Source organism: Parasteatoda tepidariorum, chromosome 2 (assembly GCF_982258835.1).
Source record: "Parasteatoda tepidariorum strain Cologne lab strain chromosome 2, Ptep-v5.0, whole genome shotgun sequence".
Classification (NCBI taxonomy): domain Eukaryota; kingdom Metazoa; phylum Arthropoda; class Arachnida; order Araneae; family Theridiidae; genus Parasteatoda; species Parasteatoda tepidariorum.
The window spans coordinates 96,461,486-96,488,253 of record NC_141756.1 but is presented as its reverse complement, the minus strand read 5'-3'; the positions used below and the strand labels follow the sequence as shown (position 1 = coordinate 96,488,253).

The 26,768-nt window shown below is 26.8% G+C and overlaps 2 protein-coding genes across 15 annotated transcripts in view; one reads left to right on the top strand and one right to left on the bottom strand.

Annotated features, from left to right (window-relative positions):
• The window catches only part of Sec5 (exocyst complex component secretory 5), a 42,925-nt gene extending 41,881 nt beyond the window's left edge, over nt 1-1,044 (bottom strand). For 2 of the 3 annotated variants that reach the window (XM_043044961.3, XM_043044964.3), the window contains exon 1: nt 910-1,044. The gene's annotated coding sequence lies outside the window, so the exon portion shown is untranslated. Of the gene's footprint in view, nt 1-503 lie in introns of all 3 variants that reach the window. The other variant, XM_087157794.1, reaches the window with a different exon arrangement.
• Nucleotides 1,040-25,038, top strand: LOC107438158 (glutathione S-transferase LANCL1). Of its 12 annotated transcripts, XR_015431464.1 has the most exons (12): nt 1,189-1,328; nt 3,521-3,602; nt 4,475-4,595; nt 8,178-8,394; nt 9,398-9,539; nt 11,229-11,375; nt 14,497-14,679; nt 16,954-17,130; nt 20,562-20,634; nt 21,364-21,446; nt 22,486-23,286; nt 23,984-25,038. XR_015431464.1 is itself a non-coding variant. In XM_087157798.1 (11 exons), exons 2-10 carry the CDS (start codon nt 3,525-3,527, stop codon nt 21,441-21,443), a joined length of 1,218 nt encoding a protein of 405 aa, XP_087013924.1. In that variant the 5' UTR covers nt 1,112-1,314; nt 3,521-3,524; the 3' UTR covers nt 21,444-21,446; nt 22,486-23,023. The 12 variants fall into 12 exon arrangements, 11 of the variants coding, with proteins under 11 accessions (XP_015905852.1, XP_015905853.1, XP_087013921.1 ...); XM_087157798.1 differs by lacking the exon at nt 23,984-25,038 and having other exon boundaries at nt 1,112-1,314; nt 22,486-23,023; XM_087157799.1 differs by lacking the exon at nt 23,984-25,038 and having other exon boundaries at nt 1,114-1,295; nt 22,486-23,023.
• Nucleotides 25,039-26,768: the final 1,730 nt, after the last annotated feature.

Sequence of the window (26,768 nt, the reverse complement as noted above, 5' to 3'; positions counted from 1 at the left end):
AAAATAACAAACGTCTTATCGTGTATGTTGACTAAGAAATTTGATTAAAAACTTCACTTCAAAAATTAAATATTAAGAGATTATAAGGTGGGAGCAATGGGTTTTTAAGTAATTTCTGCAGTTTGCCAAGGGAACCATATTTATGCCCCCCTGTGCACCCCTTGAGTCTATAATTATTTTGCTTGGTAAAGAAACATCTTATATTATACTATAACATCTGACCGAGTTTCAATAATATTACGGGGAAATATGCGGCATGATATATACATAAGTATAAATGCTCTAATTTCTATCGCTTTTATTACAAACACAATCTAAGTATATAAGTATAGGAATATTTTATTTATGTTGCTATATTTTTAGCTCATACCAAGCTTTAGAAGTAATTTTCGTGGTTTGTGGAGAAAACCATATTATGCCCCCATTAAGCACCTCTTAATTTAGCATCTTTAATAATTAAGCACCTGCAATTATATATATATAAATATAGTACAATATCTGACCTCGGGCATTTTTTTTTTTTTTTTTGTAAAAGGTGAATTTTTTTAATACATGCAATGGGGATTTTTATTTAGTAGGTTTTTCTGCTCCGAAAAATATCAAATTTGTGATGAGAAGCACAAATCATGAAAAACCAACATAACAAAAATAAAAGCATAATCTACATCCCGCTCTCTGAAGTGTCAACAGACATTATAGAAAATATCAGATTTTTATTTTATTTTCCACAATAGTATGACATTTTACGAAAGAACGCATTGCAATAATAAACTGAGATCAAGAAATTTTGAAAAATAAACCATTCAGTTCTCTCAAAATTCGTTCACAGAGTTAAGAAATAGTAGAAGATGCATAAATTAAATTAGAATAAGTAATAAAATTAACAGAGTAAATATGAATAATATTTACAAGTATTTTAAAATGAACCATATTTCAAGGCGGATACCGGAACCAAACAATTTTCTATTTACATCAATTATTCGATTGATAATCATTTTACCAAGTAAACGAGTTTACATAATTGACTGCATCATTTAATAGAAGCAGAATTATTTGGGCTGCAACTTGCTTTGTCTAATGAAAAATAAAGCAAAATTAAGCAATCAACAGCGTACTAGGGTTTAATCGAAACACTGAAACTGAAGCTGTTTCGACTTTTTCATACTTTTCGGTTTATTTAACCCGATTATTTCGATAGATTTGAAATATTTGCGAACGACAACTGGTTTAAATCTTGCTGGTTTGTCTGGAAATAAAATCTAAAGATTAATTTCGCGACACCGCTAACCGTTAATGTAAACAAAACGTATATTAGTAAGAATTCTTTTGTAGGTATAAAATTGCTCTCTTTTATTTCTATTTCATTCCTATTGTGTCTGAGTCATTTCATGTGGTGCATTTTAAATTTGAAGTCACTTTTGTTTCAAATTTTTGATATAGTACTGTATTATTATTAAGGCCAATCTTATTTTCCCAGTAGCAATAAATATTCTAAGACTACAAGTAAAATGGAGAAAAAAAAATTAATCTTCGATATTAATTAAAATTTTAAAATAAAATCATTTGTAATATTTTTAGTTTTTTAAATATTTTCGGCACTAAAGCCTAGAACAGGCCTAGGCCGTACCCGGTCAGTTTCCGCAATAGCTGTCTATCCTAAGCCACTGTTCTCCAATTTCGGACACCTAACAGGCCAAGATCTTTTTTCTACATTGTCCAGCACCTAATGCCTGGGGTTTTTTTCTGTGTCAGACAAGGATTTCTCTGTATAAAAGTTAAAGATATGTATATTTCGTTTTCAGGATAGATAAATATTTTATCATCAACACTAAAGCACATGATACACCATTGTTGTTTTTATCACTCTTTAGGCATATGTGATTCTTCCATGAATCAATAACAAGTTTCCATATATTGATTTGTCACGCCAACTACAATCGCCAAGGTGCCAAATAGATTTTAAACTTGCACATTTTTTTAAAAAAAGAACATGTAGATGTTTGCCCGGGGGTGGTTACTAGTTATACCTTTTGAAGTTGGTCCCTTTCTGAGATGTTTTTTTTTTTTTTTTAGTTTCTTGCGGGCCGCCGCCTGGATGTTTCCAAGACTTGGCGATCATTCTGCTACAGATTAGGATACGGAATTCTCCCCTCAATATAATTTATATTTCAGACAAAAATTTAAATTTCGTTACTTCTATTAAATCTCGTTCACGAGACATTTATTCTTCCTGTACCAGCACCCCTTTTTTTTATTCTTAAATTCTCATTCTCTTGACTAACTACTTTTTTTATAAACTTCAAAAGACTAGACTGAAGAAATAAATTATATTACAACTTCGGCTGAATTAATGAACTACTGAGGCAAGCACAAATGTTTAAAATTGATAATTTAAAAAGTAATTCTAAAATAGCAAAGAAATTTAATGTTAAGAATTAATGACAAAAAATTAATTAAAAGGTTTTTTGTTAAAAAAAAAAAAAAAAATTCCCCTATTTTTCTTAAGCTTATATTTCAATGAGTAGCAATTTTTGGTGCCAATTCCAATTTGTAACAGAAAAATTATTTTATCAATGTGATATATTTTTCACTTTTTTTATTTGCCTACAATCAGGTTGAATAAGTTTTTAATATGATCATTTCGCATGGAAATTTTGAATCATGCATTTAAATAATCACTTTTTAACCCACTCAATACCATCGTAAATCCATGTTTTGATCTTTTTTTTTACTTTTGCAGTTAATGCAATTAATTTCCTTAATAGTTTTTTTAAATTCCAATATTACAGCAAGATGAATTTGGTGATGTATTTTAAAGGCAAAGAATACATATGCTGTTTATTTCGGTTTCAACCATTTTAAAGTTAATGGTTATTCAAATAATTATTACATTACATGTTGTTGTTATGTTTGTTAATTTATTTATAATATAGTTATATAAATTTAATTCGGAGTGATCTAATTTGCTGTCTGCAATGCCCTTAAATTGAACACCAATCTCTGAATATTATTAAAAACTGTCAAATTAAATTCTAAAATTTTTCAATATACTAATAACTAAATTATTTGATTAATTAAAATATGATTTAATTAGTAAATCATAGTTAACTAATGATAAAATTATTTATTTCTGTTTGGAATTAAGAACTGTTTAGAATTAACTAATTATATAAGCCTCAATGTTTAATAATTATTTATAAAATTAAAATTTATTTAATATTACGGTAATTGAAACTGATCACATTGTGAATATTGAGCAATTCTTACTTTGTTAATGGGGAAACCATGTTACTTGTCATGAAAATAATCTTTGCCTCTTGCTGTTGATATAGGCCCTTCTCATTAATGACTGTTAAAGGTTATGGATATTTAGCTGCAGTATTTTTTATTAAAAAATTTCATTGTGTTGATAATTTGTTATTAAGATTCCTTTACAAATTACATTTTATCATAATGTTTGATTTTAAATGTTTGTAATTAATTTGAGCTGTCTTTATACATTTTCACTTTTTAATTTCAGAAATATGAGTGACAGAGAATTTAAAAATCCATTTCAGGATTATGATGAGAGTTTGGAGGTTTTTGATTTTGAAACAAATAGGGTAATATTGCTAAATAATTCATGTTGTTTTCATGTCTTTTCCAACTAGATTAACCTATTGTAATCAAATGTATTTCTTATGTTGCTTTTTAAGAAATTTGTACTCATAGTTTTGTTTTAAATGTTTGAAAATGATAAAATTAGCACATTTTTCAAGTTGCTAATTATGGTATTTTAAATAAATATTTTGATTAAACTCTGTGAAATTAAACAGGGTGCATTTCAAAGTGTAAATTTTCTGTTTGTCATGTTCAATTCTTCCTTGTTTAGACATAATTTGAAATAACAAATTTGCTACTATTGTAAAAATAAAATTAAAAATATTTTGTCAAATTTAATCCACGCTTATGAAATGGAGAAAAAGGTAAAAATCAGTATTTAGAGTTGACTTTAATCAAGGGCCTCTTAATAGAAAAAAGCATTACATCACTACAGCCAGATCCATTTATCACCCACTCTGTTGTTTGATTAGTTTTTTCTAAAAAAAAAAAAATATTTATATAAACTTGCTTAGCTTTTAACCTATTACTTAACAAGAAAAGCGATACCTTATAAATTTAAAAATGAACTTAATTTTCTTGTATCATATTTAAAATTAACTAAAAAAATTGAATTTAAATTTTCATGTTCAAGTCTAAAAGAAATTCTATGAAAATCAGATTTTGTTCAAAATATTCATTTTCAAATTGAAAAACCCTTGTGTCTGATATAAAAATAATCTGTCCCAATTTCCCTGTCCTTTGAATGATATAAATAATTTTCATTATTTTGAACTTCGATTCAAATATGTATATGAATTTATTGTTTTTTTAATTACTTAAATGCATTTTAATAAAATAACAAAAAATTACTTATTATTGTTATTTTTTGTAGCTCATTGATCAAATTGAAGGACCTTTAAAAGAAAATGTTTTTGTACTTCTCCAAACTCTGGAAAAGCATTTAGCTGCAGAATCGACTACATCTGACACAAGTGTCTATACAGGCACATCAGGTAATTTTTTTCTTTTTTTAAATGTATGTAATATGTATGTAAATATATTTCATAAAAATAAATGCTGAAAAGCTATTGTAACCAGTTCACTGAAGAAAAAAAATTAAGAATAAAATTTATTTGCTTCTATATGTTACCTATAAAGTAAGAATTAAAGATATATCTACATTTGATGAGTTAAAGTTCCATTTTCTAGTTGGTTACCCCTGAAAGAATCTCCAATATGTTTATCTTTAAATGGCTACCACACAGTTTAATCCAATCTTGGTAAACCTATCTTAAAATCTCTATTATTAATCTAGGTAAAACAAGGTCAACCAATTTTTTTTTTCAGTTTAAGCACAAGTTTATATATTAATAAAGCAATACATTAATACTTAATTAACCTTTCCTCAGGTGGTACTGTAGTGTAACTACCACTATAAATATTGAATACCAAATCACTAGTATATAAGACATGTTAACTTGATTTTAACTGGAGGTACCTTTTGATAGATGAAGGTTGACATAGTCGATTTATAATTTCCCTCCATACCTACGAGTCTCATAGATATTAGGATTTACTACACTTATGTCTAATGGACATTGCTTAGTCCTTCTTGCGCTTAAGTTTTTTTTTTTTTTTTTTTACTTTAAAGGACATTGTTTGGTATGTCGTTGTGTCCCAAACTCTTAACTTTTTTTAAAAAAAAAAAAAAAGGTAAAGTGCCATTGCCTGTATAACATTTAATATTGGCTTCAAGCTTAAGAGATTTTTAGTCTTAATTTTAACCAGCTGAAGCATAAGAGATTCTTCAGTCTTTAACTGCTCTCCCATCTTAACTGATTAAATTTTTGTATCTATAATTTGTTCTTTATTGTTTATTCATGCAAAAGTTTTCTTGATACTCCAAAGTTTTCAAATGTTAACTGTCGAAAATATGGAATAAAAATGGCTGTTCATATTTTTAATGGGTTCCTGTTATGTATTAATCTTTAATGTTAAAATATGTTATTGGTAAAATAATTCAAGCTAGTGTTTCACATAATTTAAAGATTATTATTCTATCTCCAATGACAATATGGGCTTTGATTTCTTACAAGATTCAAAAAGAAAATATTTAAATTGATATTACAGACGTGCCAACTCTCCCGCATTTTGCGGGAGTCTCCTGAATTTTGAGTTATTCTCCCGCCCTCCGGAATTGATTTGAAAAACTCCCGAATTTTACTGCAATCGACGGCCAAACTCAAAATTACCTAATTTTTCCGCGAAAGTAAGTTTTTCTTTCAGCTTGAATTCCATCCCCTCTTATCAAACTACCATCTGCCTGAAGCGTAGCTGAACATGCTTTATTTCCCCCCCTCTTCAACGTTACCTCTTAACACTCCTATTTCACCCGCCCCCTTACACTGGGGGCGGGTGAAATCTTCCTCTTCTTTCGTGTGGAGTTGAATGCAATGACGTCACATGTCGTTATCGAGTGACGTCCGTTCAGGAGAGGGGAAACTCGTACTCTCGATAGTTGGAATTGATATAGTATCTTGCTGTTTTTATAGTTTTTAATGCATATTTTTCCACGGTTGGCAACAAGCTCGTAAACTAGCAACGTGATATCAATTATTCGTTTAGTCTTCGTATATTTAAAAAAAAAAAAAATTTTTTTTTCCAGGATGTCTTAAGTCGAAACGGAAGTATAGATCAATTTCAACAAATCATGTACCAATGACTTAAGCAAGACTTAATAGCGGAGAGCTAAGTCTGCAACTCTTTTTTTCATGCATACAGTAGAGAACCATTTATCTGGTATCCAGATAATCCGGAAAAAAAATTTGCTCGGTTCTCCCGCCATTTTGAACTATAACGATATGAAAAAAAAAGCGGAAACTGGACTAATCCTTGAAGTTGAGTAGAGGAAAATGTGAGGAAGGGAAGAATTTTTTTCCCCGTTTACCCAGAGAAACGTCATTTCTTCCGCGACCTTGAAGATTTTAGATCTTTATTCTCTTTTAGGTCGTTAAACTCAAAGGAGTGGCATGATGATTTCGTTTGCTGTTTGATTTACGAGGGGGTGGGGGAAATGCATTGCACATGCATATCAGTGAACAGAAGATGATAGAGAAAAATATATTTATCTATTTGACATCGATTAATGAAAATAAAATGTTTTTCTTTTGAAGTGCGGTATCATTCGCAAGTTTTTCTTGATGTGGAATCACACCTACTTTAATTAAAAATCGCGTTTTTATAAAAATAAGAAAAAGGACAATTGTTTATTAATTTAAGCATACAATTATTTTATGAAGCAGATTGCAGTTTCGTTTTTCTGATTCCACTTTCTTTTTTTTCTTTTTCATGATAAATTTTGCACTCAATAAAATTATTTGTATTACCAAATTTTTTCATTAGTTTTTTTTTTTTAAAGTCCGTTGATCTTGCCTTGTTCTAGGTTTTAATATTTATGCTAGTGCCGTTTTTTAACTATCGTTTCGGTTCGATAATTTTCAAGTGTTTTTATTTAGATTAATAGGTTTTCCTTTTATTTTCGCCCCCCATGAAATATATTGCGTTATTTAATCATTGATTTTGTTTATTAGTTGATTTAGGAATCGTAATTATTTTTTAAACTTGTTTTTCTTGTCTAAACTTGCAAATTTTTTTATTCTTTTAAATTTTATTTTACTACAATTTTTTTCCTTTTTAGATTTAGGAGTGCTTTTCTTTTTTCTCTTACTTTAAAATGTGTTTAAATTTTTTCCTTGTAATTTGGGTTTGATAAAACATCAATTAACGACACTTTTTTGTCGATCCAGGAAACCGGGAAATTAAGACATCCGGGATAGCGATGGTCCCGAGCATCCCGGATAATTGGTTCTTTATTGTACAGACATTAGTATTTTTATACATTAGTATTGAATTGGTTTTTTAAAATAAAATAGTTATTCAATTTGTTTATTTTTTAGAAGTTTTTGTGCATTTTTATTACAGTGTCAAGAGTTTTTGAATAATGTTTTATTAAGGAAATGGTATTTATTTAAAGAGTATCTACCTAATATAGTTTTGTGTTGCTAAATCTGTGTTTAATTATTTTATTTCCATTTAATATTTTTAAACAATTATTGCTCTATTAGTGTGTAAAATTTCTTGCATTCTTATATTTAATAAATTTTTTACTTAAAATTCCTTAGAAGTGCTAAATGTTGCATACCATGCACCTTTTTTTACCCCTCCTGAAATCTCCTGAATTCTTGTTAGGGAAACTCCTGAATGTTAATTTTGCTAGGTTGGCACGTCTGATATTATTTTAACAATTGTTAGTTTTCAGTTATGTTTAAAATTTAATGCTGATTTTGTGATGTCGAATTTTAAATTTTTGTAGAAAGTATCAGCATATATATATATATATATATATATATATCAGTTTTTTAGAATTTAGTACCTTTACTGCTCTTTTAAATTTTGAACCACTTATTTTTTTAATTGTAATTATCATGAATAGTTAGTTTTGTTATTTATTATACGTTGAGATTTTTCTTTATTTAAAATAATATGATAAGTTTTTTTTTCACATGTTCTTTTTATATTTTCTTTGAATTATTTAGGTATTGCACTTCTTTACATGCGATTTATGGATATAAAGTTATGTTCAGGAAAGAAAGATTTCTTAAAAGATGCTCTGTCATACGTTGAACCTTACATTACTTTTTTGAGAAAAAGGGATGTGACTTTTTTGTGTGGAGTCTCAGGTCCCATGGCTATTGCTTCTGCCCTTTTCCATCGTAAAGGAATGACAAGAGAAAGTATGGACCTGGCTAGAAGGTACAGTATATGCAATGAGGTTTTTTTAATGTATGTATTGAAAATAACCTATATTTAAAAGATAGAAATATTTTTAAAAAGAAAATCACTTCATAAATCTTGAATTGTTTTAAATTATAATAAAATTCATTTAATATTTAATGGGTGATTTATAACAAGCAAAGAAAGAAGGAAATCATACTTTCCATTTGAAAAAAAAATACCTGAGAAAATTAATAAAGAGAAGTGTATAACTTTTGATAATTTATAAGTTGCACTGATTTGTTAAAAAAGGAACGAAAGAAGCAATTTTTTTACGAAATCTTAATATTCTATTTAAGTTATATAAACAGAAAATACTTAACAGGGATTTGAATTAGTTCCACAACCAGCAGAACTCGTTAAGTTATTATAGTTTTCATAAAGTTCCATAAAAATGCTTAGTTTATCAGTATATTTGTAAAATAATGCAGTTAAAGTCTATTATAATCACAATATCAGGTAAAATTGTCATTATAGTAAGCTTGTCAAACACGCATATTTATTTTTAAAATATCTGAAAAATAAAATAAGCCCATTCATTTTTTTCCCTTTTATTTTGAGCAGCTATTTTTATTCAAAATATCTATGTCTAGAGTAGGTAGCTTTTGATTACAGATTGTTGAGTGAGTTGGAAACTTTTACAAGAGAGCAATTCCTCCATTTTCAAATATTGTATCTTGCGAATTTTAAAAACTTGTAACTCAGTTAAAAAATAATGATAATAATAATCAAGCAGTTATAATAGCTCTTGCAAAAAAAAATCTTGATGTCATTTACTCTTATTCTAATTTCTTGTAACTTACATAAGTATAAAAATTAAAAGCTTGGTGTTAGGTATGTAACACAATATGTTAAATACATGACAGCCAGTTTTTTAATTTTTTAAAATTGGAGTAAGTTTAAATGGTTCCTGATCTATTATATTTAGTTAAATATTACCCAAAGTATTATTCTGTGAAAATAGTTATCCTATTTTATATAGGCTTGAAAATTTGGAGCGTGAAGCATGTGCTTCTGAGTGCCCTGATGAACTTCTATATGGCCGAGTGGGTTTTCTGTATTCTTTACTTTTCTTAAATAAACATCTTGGAGCAGATGAATTCCGAGATAATATAATCAAAGAGGTATTATGAAGTTACCAATTTAAATATTTTTTCCTGTTTAAATTAGTACATGTTTTATTGCAGTATGTTTTATTTTGTGATCTTCTAAGTGCGCTATCTCTAAAGAAACTGAGAAATGTGTTTATTTTTTTTTTAAATTATATAACAGTCTTTTAAATGAAATATTGATTGTTAGTAATTATTAATACTCGTGAGATATTGATGTTATTTGGATTGATGTCATTCTGTGTCTCAATACCAAGGAAGATTTTTGTTTACAGAATTAGAACTATAATATATCAGTTTTTGTATCTTTATTTGTGCTTTATTCATGTGTTTTTTAAGTTAAATGAACTGAAGATATTTTTTCTTCTGATTATTTGTTAAAAGAAGGATAACCACTGACAGTTTTAATAATGATAATAAAACAGCTGAAATCTGTAATAATGAAATAGACTGCTTGATAGTAATGATAGACAACTCTGCAAGAGATGTATAAAAAACCATGGATGGTTATTAGAACTATAATATATCAGTTTTTGTATCTTTATTTGTGCTTTATTCATGTGTTTTTTAAGTTAAATGAACTCAAGATATTTTTTCTTCTGATTATTTGTAAAAAGAAGGATAACCACTGACAGTTTTAATAATGATAATAAAACAGCTGAAATCTGTAATAATGAAATAGACTGCTTGATAGCAATGATAGACAGCTCTACAAAAGATGTATAAAAAACCATGGATGGTTATCACTATGACTAACAGGAGATGTTGCAATGCAAATCTTTAAATAGTTTTTACCTCTTGTTGCTCCTGTGTCTGTTTGTATTTTCTTGACCAAATATTTCAGAAATACTCTTACATTTTAGAGGGCTTCATTTTATCAAAATCTACATAGTTAATGAGACATAAATTCAATGTTCTTCATACAAAAAAAAAAAAAGGAATAAATAAAAGTGGAAATTTTATGCCAGTTTAAACACTCTAGTTAACAGTGTGACTTAGTTCATAATATAGTTTCAACTTTATAGAAACATTAGAAATCTTTTTATGGTAGAAAACATGGTTTAAAATGTTGAAAGAGTACTAGAGAAAAGAGTATTGATAAAATTGATTTGTGCTCAGCATAGTACTGCATTTGCTGTGTCCCAAGCAGGTATTAGTGATAATATATTTAATGCCGAGTGTTGCATATGGAAAAATGCTGAAGAAAGTTACTAAGTTTAATCGTAAAGAAAATGCATATATTTCTGTGTCTTCTTTTTGTGATTACAGCATTTATTATTGATAATTTCGATCAACAATATTGTAATAAACAATCTGCCATGGCCTTTTCATTTTAAATTAGATCGACTGAACTTATTTAATCATGCACGGATATATTTTCCCATAATTTACGCAATTTAGCAAAAAAGGCTCTTTTGATTTAGTTGATTTTTTGACAACTGGGATCCTTAAAATCGAATACTAATGGAAGTTATAGTTTTTTGTAAAAGAAATCGCTCTCTAAAAGGAAAAAAAAACCTTAGTACTTTTGCAAATATAAAATCTTATTCCTTTAAACTAACAATCTATTGTGTGTTTTTTCTAACAACGAAAGAATGTAATGCATTTAACACTTTGTAGATTTAATGTTTTGTTTTGCGCTTATTTTTATTTTATTACTTTGCATTTTTATTTCTGAAATCTATAATGGTTGTTTTGTTTAAGGTGATTAAAACAATTTTCGAATCTGGACAAAGGTTGGCAAAGAAGTTTAGCAATACAGATAAGGCTCCCTTATTTTATGAGTGGCATGGATCACCATATGTTGGAGCTGCTCATGGATTCGCTGGTATTTTATACATGCTTTTGCAGGTACATTTTTTATCATTTAATTTATTTATAATAATTAAATGTAAAGTAATTCTCCTAATGTTTTGTAATAATGCTATTTAATCTACAATATTTGAGAAGTTTGTTATCTTTTTATTTTCATGTTAAAAGTATTCTTAATGTTTCAAATTCAATCACCCAGTTATGATTTCACTTAACTCCCTAGATTCAAAGTTTTTAAAAATTTAAATCAGATTTGAGAAAAGTACGTTGAGAATATTTATTTTACAGTAAACTAAATTTTATAAGTGTAATTAAAAGTGAAATATTATTAAAGTAAATTCTAACAATACATTTCAAGCAATGCTGAATTGAAAATTGTTTTACAGCAATGCATAATGTATGCAAATACAAAACTAAAATTAATGAAAATGGAATCAAAATTTATCATTATTAGCTACTGAAAAAAAACAGGTTAAAAAGAAATCACAAACCAGGGTTGGGTTTTTGACGTCAAAAAGTGGTTTTTGACATGACAAGGGTATAATACTGGTTTAAACCGTCAAAAACCCGTCAAAAATGTCAAAAACTAAAGTTTGCCAAAAAAATATATAAACTTCAAAACTACCAACAGTTGCCATGCATCATATTGAAATTTAATTATACTATAGGTAATCAGCAGGTTTTAAAATATTTTTTTAATTAAAATTAAGGTAAAATAACAGATTTAAAATCTCAGAAATTTATATTCAAATGCATATGCAGAAAAATTTTGCACAAAATTTTTTAAATATTTATATTTTGAAAAAAAATATTTTTTTTTTTGATACTTAAGAAAATTAAAAGTTTATTACTATGCATTTTTGACATATAAGGAACATATAACTAATATTTATAAGGAACTTACAAGTTATGTTGTATAAATACAAACTTGATACAAGTGTATGAAAAAAAAATTTAATGTTATACCGAATACCTTTATTATCCAGTATGTTAATTTGAATTTAAAAGTAGTTATATTTGTGAATAATGATAAATATAATTCATATTGTTTATTATATTTATTTATAATTATTACACTTATCATTTTGAAACAATTTTTACCTCTTAATTTTTCCCCCACTTGTATTAAGAATACAAATAATGCATATCTTGAAAGCAAGAAGTAATTATTCAACAGCTGAATATTTAGATATTCAACAAAACTATGTATATAGTATTCAGCAAAATGAAATTCACAAGTATTTGGATAAACTAAATTTTCAGCATAGTAAATGAATAGGCTGAATATACTGTAAATCGACACTAACTACTCTGTGTATTTAACAGAAAGCACTTAAATTTGTATTGTCTTATGTTAAAAAGATTATTAAGAAAATTTAAAAGAATATTAAAAAGATTTTTCTTTAAAAGATGTCTAATGTACAAAACTGCTAATGTTTATCTTTAAAAATGTCTAATTTTTAGTATAATCTATACTATACACTAAATTTGGTTATACATAAATTTCTTAATAATATCACTGCAGATTTTCAATAACACATGAAAATGAATACATAATATTACAAAAGATGTGAGCTTTCAAAAGTACAAGATTTTGGTTACTATTCAAAATATAAGTGTTTCTTCAAAATTTTAAATTTATTTTTTCTAGAACATATTTAGAAACACTATCCTTTATATAAATTTTATGTATTAATTAAATTTCACATATGAATATAGGTTTTTGACATTTTTGACAGTGAGGTTTTTGACGTGACGGTTTAAACCATGGTTTAAACTGTCAAAAACTGTCACATGTCAAAAACCTGCCAACCCTGTCACAAACCTCTCTTTTTTTAAGTATAAATAATTGCTATGACAACAAATTGATGAATTGTGATGCCTTATAATAGTTAGATGATAAGTTGTCAAAATATTGCAGTATGGAATAATTTGACTCACAAATCTAATACGAAAAGAAAAAAAATCACACTATGAGAAAAGAAAATCAGAATAGGGCAGCAATATTTGTAAACTTATAACACTTTTAAAAGCTTCAGTTATAAGACTTTATTAAAAATGTTAAAACACAATTTATACATCATACAATTATAGGAGATAGTTTTTTTAATCTCCCTTCTAACAACACACTACTTAGTAACATTTTAAAACAAGAACAAAACAGCAACAAGAGCAGAGAGGAGGAAAAATATCACTATGGTGATTTTGGTTGGTTGGAGCGTGACCGGAGGCCATAGCGACCAACCCGTTTGTAATAAACTTTAAAAATGTGAAAATCATTTTTACAAAAATAGTTTCACATTAAAATGCTTTCTAATTTTTGCATTGATTTGAATCTTTAAAAAAATTTTGATTCAAGTTGTAATTTATATCAAGCTGATTTAAATCAATGAACCCTTTTTATTCCCTAGTAGAAATAATTTATTACTGTTAAAACAACTGTGTTTTTTTTCCTAGCTTTTAGAATTTTTTATCTCCTTTAATTTTGATAAAAACTAAATTTTTCAGCATAAGTTTATATTTAACAGCTGATCGAGTAATGCTGTTCTCTAATATAACTATGTTTTTCTTTGAAAATATTTATATTAATAAAAAAATGTTTAGAAATTATGCAAAAATATTTTAGAAATATCTAAGATGCCCTTCTCAAGCTTCTTTCTCTCTGCCAAGTTTGTGTGAAACAATTTATGAATTCTTGAAATTTCACATGTTTATAAACAAAAAGTTATTTAGAAATGTTAAAAAAATTAATAAATGAATAATATCCATTTATTTTAATTAATAATTCATTTTCTATTGAAACAAATGAATAATTCATTTTATATTTCATTATTTTTCTCTTTTTTAAGAAATATTGTTAGTGTGCCCGTTTTTGAATGATTTGAATATTTGATTGTCCTTATGTATACTTATCCTCATAGTGAGCAAAAAGAAAAAAAAGTTCTATTTGCATTGTTCCAAAAAAAAAGAGTCTTTGATTTTTAATGAAATATAATAAGGTTTTTGCCATTTGCATTACCATTGTTCCAAAAAAAGTCTTTGATTTTATTTTTAGTTAAATATAAAAAGACTTTTGCTATTTGAATTGCCATTGTTCCAAAAAAAGTCTTTGATTTTATTTTTAATGAAATATAATAAGGTTGCTATGACTCATTTTTAGGCCAAAGAGTACTTAACATCTGAACAAATAACTGATTTGGTGAAACCAAGTATTGATTGGATTTTAAGCCTTCAGTATCCTTCTGGAAATTTTCCCTCATCACTTGGAAGCAAAACTGATAAACTTATTCACTGGTGCCATGGTGCTCCTGGAGTTGTACATCTTCTTCTACTGGCTTATGAAGTTAGTTGAGTTTTGTTTTGTTTGTTTTTAATTTCTTTAACCTTAATTCTATTGTCACTGTTTATAAACAGCTAATTTCTTCATGTGTGTGTTTATTATCATTGTTATAAAAATTTATACATTCATATCATTCTAGTGTTTGATAGATTATAGCTTAAACAAATTGTCATATTTTGTTAAAGGATAGAAAAACTGTCCTTACATGTATGCAAGACATGTTAAATTAGATTTGAAATTTTTGATCACAAAGTGTAAATGATTGTGAAAATTACAACTCCATAAAGAAATTATGCTGATTGACCCTAACTTACTTGAATAGTGAAGTTAGACAATTAAATAATTAGAATTACATAGCCTGTGTCACTATTGTGGATATTCAATTGTACCACTATCAATAAATATGTGGAATAAATTTCACTAATGTTTGACAATTTCTTTATAGTGTTGCAGTTTTCACTAACATTAGTGCTGTTTGTCACACGGCTCTTATTTCATTATTATTTGAAATTAAATTGTAATAAGACAAATTTTGAGTAAAAAAAGGTATTTTACTGCAATGGTTTTAAGCTGTCCAAACTCTTTTAACTTATATGTTTTATTAATGTAGCTAGTTAGTTTTCGTTTCCTGGCACAAAAACTAAAAAAAGCTGTGCTTTGTCCTAAACTTGGTCAATATGAAATCATGATTTAAATTAAGGAGAAGTATCCACTGTATTTGCTATAATCAGTGTCATCCTCTACCCTGGGCATCTTCGAATTTAGGTTTAATTTTTAATTCACATTTTTTTTAAAATAGTTTTTGTTTTTAACCAACTTTTGATGCTATAGACAACACAATACTTTTCAAAGTAGGTAAAAAATAAAGGGATCACTTTATTAAATTAGGCGAAATAACGCTTGATAATTTTATGAATGTTTTCTCAAAACTTTAAAGCAATGAAATGGTGCGATTTGTGGTTTTGAGTAAGTAATTTAAATCTTCAAGTTTTTAGTTCTTTTTAAAATTGAATTTCATTACAGCTTTAAAAAAAACGATTTGGATCATGCTGAAAAACTCTTTTATCTTTAATTGTATAAAGATAAGTATTCTTATCAGAAATTAGAAACTTGGCTACTGTAAATTATTTAACTACCTTAAATTGTTGATTGCAAAACTATATTGACATAATTTTGTCATAAAAAGTTAATAAAGAATCCGAAATACCACATGCTTTATATCTCAAATTGTGATTGGGTGATGGTCTTGTACGTACTTGTATGCATAGAAAGATACTGCCAAATTGAGTAACTCTACATCATCAGTTTATTTGAAAAAATTAAATATAGAGGATTAACAATATGTTTAGAATTTTCTCTCCTTGTTTCCACTCCTTCGGCAGTTTGATCAGAATAGGAAGGGCCTCTTAAGAAAGAATAAATTGTTTTTAGATATTTTACGTTAAAAAGCACCTATCTTAAGACAACAAATCTGTTGATTTACAACTCAATCTGAAAATTTTAAGCGTGATTTCTTTCTGATAGTTAACTAAAAGCTTTAATTTTATTCTTTACATAACACCTACTCTAATTTTCTATCAACATTAATCTGGATGGAAGATATTACAAAAAATTGTAATTCTTGTTTTATTTTGCCCATTTCTACCCTGAACTTTGGCTTATATATATAAAGCTTGTGTATACAAGCCTTTTGCTTATAAATATATATATAAAAAATTGGTTTAGGGAGATGTTAAAATGTTTCTCATTATGTATCGAGAGAGTTATTCCAAATTTTTGAAATCTTATTTACTGCCTTTCAATGAGGTGAACCGGGTTCGATCCCGGCAATGGATGGTCGATGCAAATTCCGCATCCGGCTTGCACTGACCACAGTGCTGACGTGAAATATCCTAAGTGGTAGACAGATCATGGGTTAGAGTCCCCTTGCCATCAAGCTAACCGTGGGAGGTTCTCGTGGTCTCCCACTTCATGTAACGCAAATGCATGTTAGTTCCATCAGAAAGTCCTCCAAGAAGGCAAATTTCTCCCAATACTTGATCCAGGAGTTCCCTTGTCTTCTGGATTGGGTTCAAAATTACGAAGCTGCGAAGTCGAACATTGGTAGTCGTAAACGCAAAAATTGGGTCGGCTGTTCAATGACGGTTATAAAATAAAATCTTATTTATTATGCCTTAAAGTTTGTCATTTATTTTTTATAAAGAAATATTTTGAAAAAAAATTATCATTATTTATAAAAATATTTATCGATGGTTTAAAAAAGTTTTTTTTTTTTAGACATTCCATGAGGAAAAGTATTTAGAAGCTTCAAAACAGTGTAGTGATGTTGTTTGGAAAAGAGGATTGCTCAGAAAAGGATATGGTATTTGCCACGGTGTTGCAGGCAATGGATATACTCATTTGAGGCTCTTTCAAGTCACAAAAGATGTCAAATACTTATGGCGTGCTGTTAAGGTTAGATTATTTTTAAAATACAAATTAATGTGAGATTGAAATTTTTAATATGTTTAAAGGATAATAAGAATCTAATTAAATTTTTTTATGCATTACAGTTATTTAATTGTAATTAATGTAATTTTCTCCTGATAGGCAACATGATGTTAAATGCAAAATTATAATTTATACCTAAGAAGAGTCTTTAATTAATAATTTTTTTAAACACGTTATTTTAATACTTTTAACTACACATGATTTTTTTTATGTGTGTTTTTAGAGATTCAAGGATGAGATATATCCGCTTTTTTAGCGGATTTCCGCCTTTTTCGCTTTTGTCTCTCGAATTTCAGACTTTTTATTAAAGACTCAGATTCTCTAAAAGTTTCAGTTTTTTTAGTTAATATTCCGGTTTTTTCTGAAAATTCAGCCATTGAAATAATATAATTATGTTTATTTCCTCCGATTTGATATATAGATATCATATATCGAAAGATGTATGGAAAATTCAAACTTTGTAGCTGCCAACCCTTTGGCATATCTACTTAATTTAGTTATTAGCTTCTAGAAGCAGAAAGTAAGATTTTCCTCATTTTTACCCGTCCGCTAGATGGCTCGTATTTTCGTAATTCAGACGTCGCTGCATTTTAATATCAATCATCGATTTTCGTATTTACCTGATTTAAAAGTTGCGCGTTGCGATTCCTAGTCTCGCGATTTCAATATCGTTCATTGCAATTCTTCTTTACGAAATTTAAAAATCCAATATCGCGATTTGTATACAGGCGTTTTTAAAGTTCTATGTAACGATTTCGTATTCATGCGAGTTTATCCAGCGAGTTTTTGCAGTTGAAATATCCAACTTCTATTTTCGTATTTACACTTGATTTAAAAATTAGGCTTTGGATACGTATTAACGCCATTTAGAAATTATGTATCGTAATTAGTATTTACGTGATCTGAAAGTTACGCATCATGATTTGTATTTTCACATTTTTGAAATTTAATATCGAGTTTCATTCACTTATATCAATATCGTGATTTATATTCACACGATTTTAAAATTAATTATTGCGCCATTCGTGTAAAAAGCAAGTTTTTTTTAAAATTAGTTACTATAAATGTGGCAGTTCTTTTATCGGCGATTATTGCTATATATAGGCATTACAACATCAGCAAAACTGGATGAGAATATGTTATTGATATTTTTGCTATAAATCACGTAAGATGTACTCGTGTGAAAATTCAGCTTTTTTGCCTTTTGACCAATCTCATCCCTGGAGATTTTATTGATTATGCTTGAAATGAGGAAATTTGTAGTTTTGACACATATTATTTTATTGCATTTTTTACTCATTTTCAAGAATTTTCTTTGTGTTTAAAATATTATTTTCTCTTTCAAATGTATAAATATATTTTTTTATGTGTTAATATTTTTTTAATTTGTTACTTAATTTTTTTAATACATTTCTTCATTTTTTTAATTTTTATTATTAGGTTTAACCTTTAATAGGTTTGTTACATTTTTTACTATTCTATTATAACATTAAGACAAATAATTATAGGTTTCACCATTTTCAATAGGTGCCTTACAATGCAATACTTTCTTATTCATTTGTTCTTTTAATTATTTTTTTGTTTTATTAATATTACAGTAAAATATTATCTACTTGCGGATTTAATATTTTCTATGATGTTAAAAAAAGTCAATCTTTCTTCTGATATTAAATTAGACAAATTTATTCTTTATTTAAAAGAAAAAATAAGTTCATTCTCTGCTGGGAAAAAAATGACAACAAAAATAATTCAAACAACCTGACTCTTGACACTAAATTTGGCTGATTGGCACCAAAGTCACGACAAACAATGATATTCTGAATCGTGGTCAATAAGAAGAGATTTACCAACTGATGAAGAACTGACTTAATGGTGGCAATAAACAGCAAACCGTTATATTTACTTCCACTCATTCCCTATTAGTTTCTTCTGAACAGTGCATAATGTTGCAACATCATCACATCTAAATTCATAACGTATTAGAATTTAATGAATTAAAAACTTTGATTAATCACTGTTTTGATTCTACGAAAATACAATTTTATTTATTTATAATTCATAGCAAAATACTTTCTCTTAGTTTCAGAATAACTGGTTAGTTACCGCTACTTATCATTATGCATTTCGGATAATTTTATTTATACATGCATGCTACACATGAGATGTATCCAATTATTAAAATAAATATTTGAACATGATCATGATTAAAATTTCATACACTTTTTTATTAATTTCAAATAAAATCATCAACTGTAAAAATTTCTGAAATATTACTTTATATCTGTAAATAAGTTAGTCTCAGCAAAATATTTTATTTTGAATTTCCTGTCAACAATTTTCGGCTTTAAATCTTAGCAAATTTTGGCATTTATTGAGCTTGTTAAATGTCAGACGTGGACGGGCTGCCATTTTTAGTCTTCAGGCTCAGGTGGACTTGGGCCTCTGAAAATTTTCATCTCTAATGCATACTTAATTTAAGAGCTTAGTTACCCTATTAAAATTTATTTTATGAAAAAATTTCAACAAAATTTTTTTGTATATTAGTAAAAATTTATGAAAAGTAAAAATTTTATTATTATTTCTTATAATCTTCATTTTAATGCAGATAAAAAAATATTTCTTTTTTTTTTTATTGTTAAAAATTATAATTATATATATATTTTTTTAAATTATAATAATTTATTGTGATTTTTTTTAAAAATATTATTGTATTATAAATAATTTATTATTAAGAATTATTATTTTTATGTTATAAAATTTCTAAAACCATTGATTTAAGTCTGTTTCAAACCAATGAGAAATATTTGTGGGTTTTTTATAGTTTAATGTAATTTTTTCCTTTGGATTTGGGTCTCTAAAAATGCTCATCTCTAATGCGTACTTAATTTAAAAGCTTTGTTACCCCATTAAAAAAAATTTTATGAAAAAATTTCAGCAAATGTTTTCATATATTAGTAAAAATTGTACTATTATTATTATTTCTTGTAATCTTCATTTTAATGCAGCTTAAAAAATATTTTTTTTATTGTTAAAAATTATAATTATATATTTTTTTTAAATTATAATAATTTATTAATAAAAATTATTATTTATATGTCATAAAATTTCTAAAACCATTGATTTAAGTCTGTTTCAAACTAATGAGAAATATTTGTGGGTTTTTTATAGTTAAATGTAATTTTTCCCTTCACTTCATCCATTTCTTACAATTGGTTAAATATAATTTTCTATGTTTTGCATTGAAATTCTGTTTTGATGTAATTATACTTTTTTGTAATTCTGTTCAAATTTAAATTATTATTGCTTAAAAATCGTGTTTCTGAATTAAAATTTAATTGCGGGAGATTTTTTGTCTTAACTGTAAACAACAAAATATATTTATTTATATTTTTCAGTTTGCTGAATGGTGCTTTGACTATGGAAAACATGGATGCAGAACTCCTGATCGACCTTTGTCACTTTTTGAAGGTAATTCTTCTTAAAAACTTTCATAATATTTAATGAAAATAGAAACTAAAGAGAAAATTCATTTACTTCATATAAAATTGATATCAACTTAATACAGAGTTAAAATTATTTAATGGAGAATGAAAATTCTTTGAAAATTTGATGCCTTGTCCTTAAGGAACAAAATAAATGATGAAGGGATTAAAATTAATGATCACCTCCACCCACAGTATGAACAAATGGAGATTTTAAAAAAAAATAGTTTGAAAACTTCCAACCAATCAGCACTTTTTTTGTCAAAAATGTACCTCATATGCATTTTATTTTTATTCTATTCAATAAATATATACTGTCTTCAATAAATTATGAATACTTTATGATATTTTAAAAATTACTTTGTTTCACACTTGTTTTTTAAAAATTTTCTTCATTTTAAAAATATACCTTGGTAATGTTTACCATATTTTAAAAATTTTATAAAAATTGCCTTATTGTTAATGTCGAAAGTTTTTTTAAATCATTTAAAAAATTTTAATTTCTGAAAAAGTGGTCACTGCTAAAAGTGCTAAAACTAGTTTTTGGTCAGTACCAAAATGTCCTAATTTTGTCCTATATCTGTAGGGAATGTTGAAGATAATCTTTTAGTTCCTTCATTAACTACATTTTAATAAAAAGTGACTTTATTATTCTAAACTAAGTTTTTTTTGTTACTTCATTTTTATTTATTTAAACTATTCTTTGCTTTTTTAGGATTTGCTGGTACAATTTATTATCTTCTTGATCTCCTTGAGCCTCTTAATGCAGCTTTTCCTGCATTCCAGCTGTTTTAGATGGTCTGTTTGTATTTACCCCTTTCATTTGTATATTTATCAATAAAAATGCTCCCTCATTCATCATTCTCATTCATTTTTCTTGAAAATCATCATTTGCTAATATGATGTTTAATTAAGACAATTATCTCAAGATTCTGTTGTTTTTTTTCTTTCTTATTTCTCATTATTTTCGTAATTATTTTTAGGCATTTTAAAGCGCTCAAAAGTCCTATTACTAGTAAACCTAAGACAAAATTCATACACAACATAACCTTTCATTACACTAAATGTAAACAATGTTTTGAAGTGCTAATCATCAGCAGTAAACAAACTCCTAACCCAAAAATACACGGATCTCACCCAAGCAGCACTGAAACAATTGTTAGGCAGGTAATTTATTTACATCTCACTAGAGCTACATAATGGGCTATTGGTGATGGTCAGAGAACCATCTCTGAAGATAATCCAAAGACATGCCATCGCAATTTTTGATCCTCTGCAGAGGCTCTCCTGCTTCGGTAGCTCGACAACCTGAGCACAAGTCGAGCATTTTATGGTAGAACAGTTTAACGAGGACCAATACTGTGCACCCTCAGTCCCTACACAGGCTGATCAAAGTGGTCACTCACCCGCTTACTGACTAGCCAGTGATGCTTGACTTCAGTGTTCTACTGGGAGCCGTGTCTTTACGATAAGTCCACTGCAGTACCAATGAAACAATAGAAAAGGTCTTACTTGAAATGTTTAGTAATCCCAGTTAGCTACGGTAGCAATTACTAAATTTCCATTGTAGGACCAATTTGCTGTCTAAGTTGTAAGTCACAACTATAGCACGAAGCTTAGGTTCTGACATACTCCTCTGGTTTCAGGCAGTTCAAGTCATTACAACTCATTCATTTGTCATTAAAATCTTCATTTTGCTAATATGCTTACAGTTTAATTTGTAATGAATTTTTAATTCCCTAATTAACTTCTCGGATGTGTTTGAGGATTTTACAAATGTGTAAAATTGGTGGTATGTATGTTTGAGATTCTAGTAATTGTAATCTGTTAATTTCAGGATTTCGAAGATTCGTGTCTGATAATAAGGATGTTTGTTTTCTACATATATATGGTGCTTTTTTAAAAAAATCAAAGAAATATACTGCTGCTATAAAAAAAAAATAATAGCTTTTTATATCCAGAGAAGGTATAAGAAGGTTCTAGTGTAGTTTTAAAAAATCACCATATTCGTTTTATATTTGAGTTATTCAAACTTATTTTCATGTAAAAATTAAAATTGTACTTATTGCATAAACAAGATTTTTATTTTTACAAACTTGTTTATGAATGTGTTATCAAAATTGAATTATAAGGTATTCTTACATTGTCATTTTAAACCTGCTATAAATGTTAACTTTTATATTTATTTGAATTAAAACAAACATTTCATTTCTTTTCCTTTTAATGGCCTTTTTTTAAAAAAAATTTATGTCGTTAACTAATATGGAATTTTACATAAAAAGTTTGTTTTATATTGACATACATTTTCACTTAATTTAAATTATAACTACTGTAATTTTTACTGATGGTAATATTAGAGTTATTATACTTTTTAATGGATGTCAAATTACTATCTAAACTTTTGAAGTCTTTTTATGGATAGTTTTAAAAAAATTCATTTTTTTAAATAGTTTTTTTTTTTGTAATTTTTATTTGTATATGAGTGAAGTACTTGCGAAATTAATGTAATTTGCCATATTAAAACTTTAGTCATCTTTAAAGTTATTGCTGGCAGATATTTTACGTAGCTCTTTTTTAATTCTACTTAATTTAAAAATAAAATTAAAGCAATTCTGTATTACTAAACAATTTTCCCAAAGCCTATTCTGCTCTAAACATAACTGACACTGATCAATGTACATGCGGCCAACTGGGCACTCCAGAGCATTATCTTACTGAATGTATTTACACTGCCTCTTGGCATACCCGTCCGCCAAATGAATCTAACCTATACAAATGGCAGAAAAACTTCCTAACTAACAAGACTTTAAATACTAAACTTAAAAACACAATGCATTTTTTATCCATTAATGATAAATTAATAAAATTTTAATGTTAACCTCATTAAGATTATGGTCTGCCTACAAAAAAAAATCGTCTTAATATAAAATATATATATTCATATATTTAAAATATGTTTTTTTGTCTAACATGATACATTATATTTATGTACACTTTCTTAATTCTTTTTATTTCTCTTTTTTTTAATTTTTATGTATATAACAAAATTCATTTTTTTTATTGTTCATGTTCTTTTTTTTGCTTCAGTCATTGTTTTTTCTTAAGCAAATGTGTTGCACTTCATTGTCTTCTGCAGGACTTCCAATGTTGTTTTTTCATTGTAAAAATGTTTATATTTATTTTGTAATATGAAATTTTTTTAAATAAACTCCCACTGATCAGGCTAGCTCGCCGGGTTGTGGCGAGCTGGACTGGAAGCCAGACGTGGACTATACGGGTAAGGGTTTTGCAAACCTAGGTACGTGTCCACGTCTGGAGGAAAGAAGAAAAAAAAGCCTATTCTGCTGTGCAATAGAAAAATCAACTTAAGTTACGAAAAAAACTCAAAATTTATATTTTTATATATTTGTCATTTTTGTTTATTTGAATGTTTATTTTGTGCAATATATATTGCAAATTTAAAGAGAATAATTTTTTTTCCCGTTAATTTACTGAAATTCTATTTTAGAGTTGATAACGTTAGCAATGTAAAAAAATAGTTGCCAAACCACTTTTCTCAAAATCTACTGCAAAACTCATTGTTTATTTCAATTGCATTTCGGTATTGTGAAATTCTTCATCAATAATTCTTTTTTCCTTGGACTGTTTTTTTTTTTTTTCTATTATTGGTTTTCCAATGATTTAAAAATAATTTTCAGTTCTTTATGAAATTTTTCTTAATTATATGGAGACATTGAAATTTTTCTGATTTTATTTCAAATACTAAATAACTTTATTTTAACATTTGTTGGAAAAAATATTTTTAAATATAAAAATTATACATAAAAAAAACTTATCATAATTTAATCCGAACTTTTATTTAAAATTAAAAACAAAATATGAAAAAATGTCTACTATTCTAATATGTGTATTTTATTATGATTTTACTCAAAACTTAACTGAACCAATATTGTGTTACTAATTGAAATCATTTATTTATTGATGAAAATATAATTTAGAGAAAATCACAGCATCCAGCTCATTTCTTTCATAGTTCACTTTTTCCATAAGAAAGTATCTTTTTACTGCGTAAAATGTTGTTAAGAACAGACAAGACAGTTATGTAATTTGCAAATTTTCAATTTCACCACTTGCGAAATGTCATACGTGCTGACTTTATAAGTTTATAGCTCACTTTCAACAGAAAAAAACTAAGACGTTCCAATATCTTTAGTTTTTTTTTCCCAATATTTACACTTATTCCAATTTTTATTAACTATTAGATTTTTTTAGAAATTAAAAACTGTGTGTTAAGGACTTCACACAATGTGTTGTGTTTGTAAGAGCCAGTTTTTTTTAGTCTTAGATGAATTTTAATTTTTTATAAGTTGATAAGAATTCTAATAAGTGTAAACTCCAAGTGTTATTTAAGCAAAAATTTCTAAAACTATTTTATTCTTTAACTGTGTGATATGCATTAAATCTATATAAATATGAAATTGTTAATTTCCCAAACGTATTCAAGAGTGAAAATAAAGTTTATCATGGACTGTTTCTAGCAAACACAAAAATAATTTTAAAAAGAAAAGAGGTGGAGATCAGATTCTTACCTAAATATTTTTGAGGGAATATCAGTTATAAATGTTTTAAGAAGATTAGTTATTTTTAAATATTTCAGTATAGTAGTTTTCATGGAATCAGAGATGATTGTGCTCCGGAAAAAATCTGGATTTCTTGAAGGTCCAGAAGTTTCAAGAAATCATCTATCACTTTTATATATAAAAATTCTTGTATATTTTATTTAAAAATATTAGAACTAGAATTTATACTTAGCATCTCTTTCATTTGTAAATATTTTTTTCTGGTAGAATAATAAATGTGATTAAAGATAAAAGTAAACTTAAACATTAATTTGAATTTTGCTGCATATAATTTCTTTAGAATTTCATGTTGGAAAAAATATCAATGATTTAAATTTATAAAGACATTAATTTTTTCAAATGCGTCGTTAATGATTTTACTCAAGAAATTTTAAGATTTTTGACTTGGGCTCACAATTACCCCCTTGGAATAAAATTTCTAAGAATATATTTGTAAGCAAAATATTTATTTTCACTAAATGTGAGTTTTGAATTTATATTAACAAGTGTCCAGTATGTTTTTTAATTTCCGCAGATTTCATCTGCAAACATAGTTTTATACTGCTCAAACATAGTTCAAGAACTTCTTAAGCTTCTTATTAATTGGAAATACATTTCTAATCAAGAGATTTTACATAGGCTTTATTTTTATTTTATGTTAACCATAAAGCGCTAAGCTTATTTTCTATACCTCAATGACATGTTTTTGTGAATGCACTGAGAAAGTCAAACCGCATTGATGTTTTTGAGGAAACTATGACGCTTACTTTCAAAATCTTTTTGTTATTATATCTTTTTTGAAGGATTGTTTTTCTAAGATTTTCTTTTGATCATTTTTATAAAATTAATCAGTTTTTTGTTTTACTGTAATTTTGCTTTAAAATAACATCCATCGTGATTCTACTATAATTTACTGATTAGAATTTGATAAAAAAAATCTTAAATAATTAAAAGTTTAAAGAAATATATTTCTTATAAATGATTTAATGAGACATGTTTCAATATTTCTTCAGAAACTATTCAGATGTTACTAAAACTTATACTTTTTTCTGTTACCCAAATATAAAGTGAGAAACAGTTTTTAATATTTCAATTAGGAAAAGAAAATGTATTTTTGAGAAAAAAATATTTTAATTATTTTTTTTAGTAATTTTTCTAACAATGGCTTTTATTTTATGAGTCACAATGTATTATGAGTTCATGCATCCTGAAAAAGTTCAACTCTGTATCTTAAAAACGAGCTTCTATTTTTATACTTTAATTTTGACCCTTATTTTACCCTAACAGGAGAAAAGTTTTTATTATTTTTTTTTTAAAAGAAAACAGGTGATACCGTTCTTAAAGCTTTTATCAAAGTATATTTCTCTATACATTTAGCAAATCTCTATACTGTTCACAATATAATAAGTTCACTAGAAAAATTGTAATTAAGTAGTTCAAATTTTTTTTCCTGAATTAATGTTAAAAAAGGCACAAATGAAAAAAAAACATATTTTTTTCT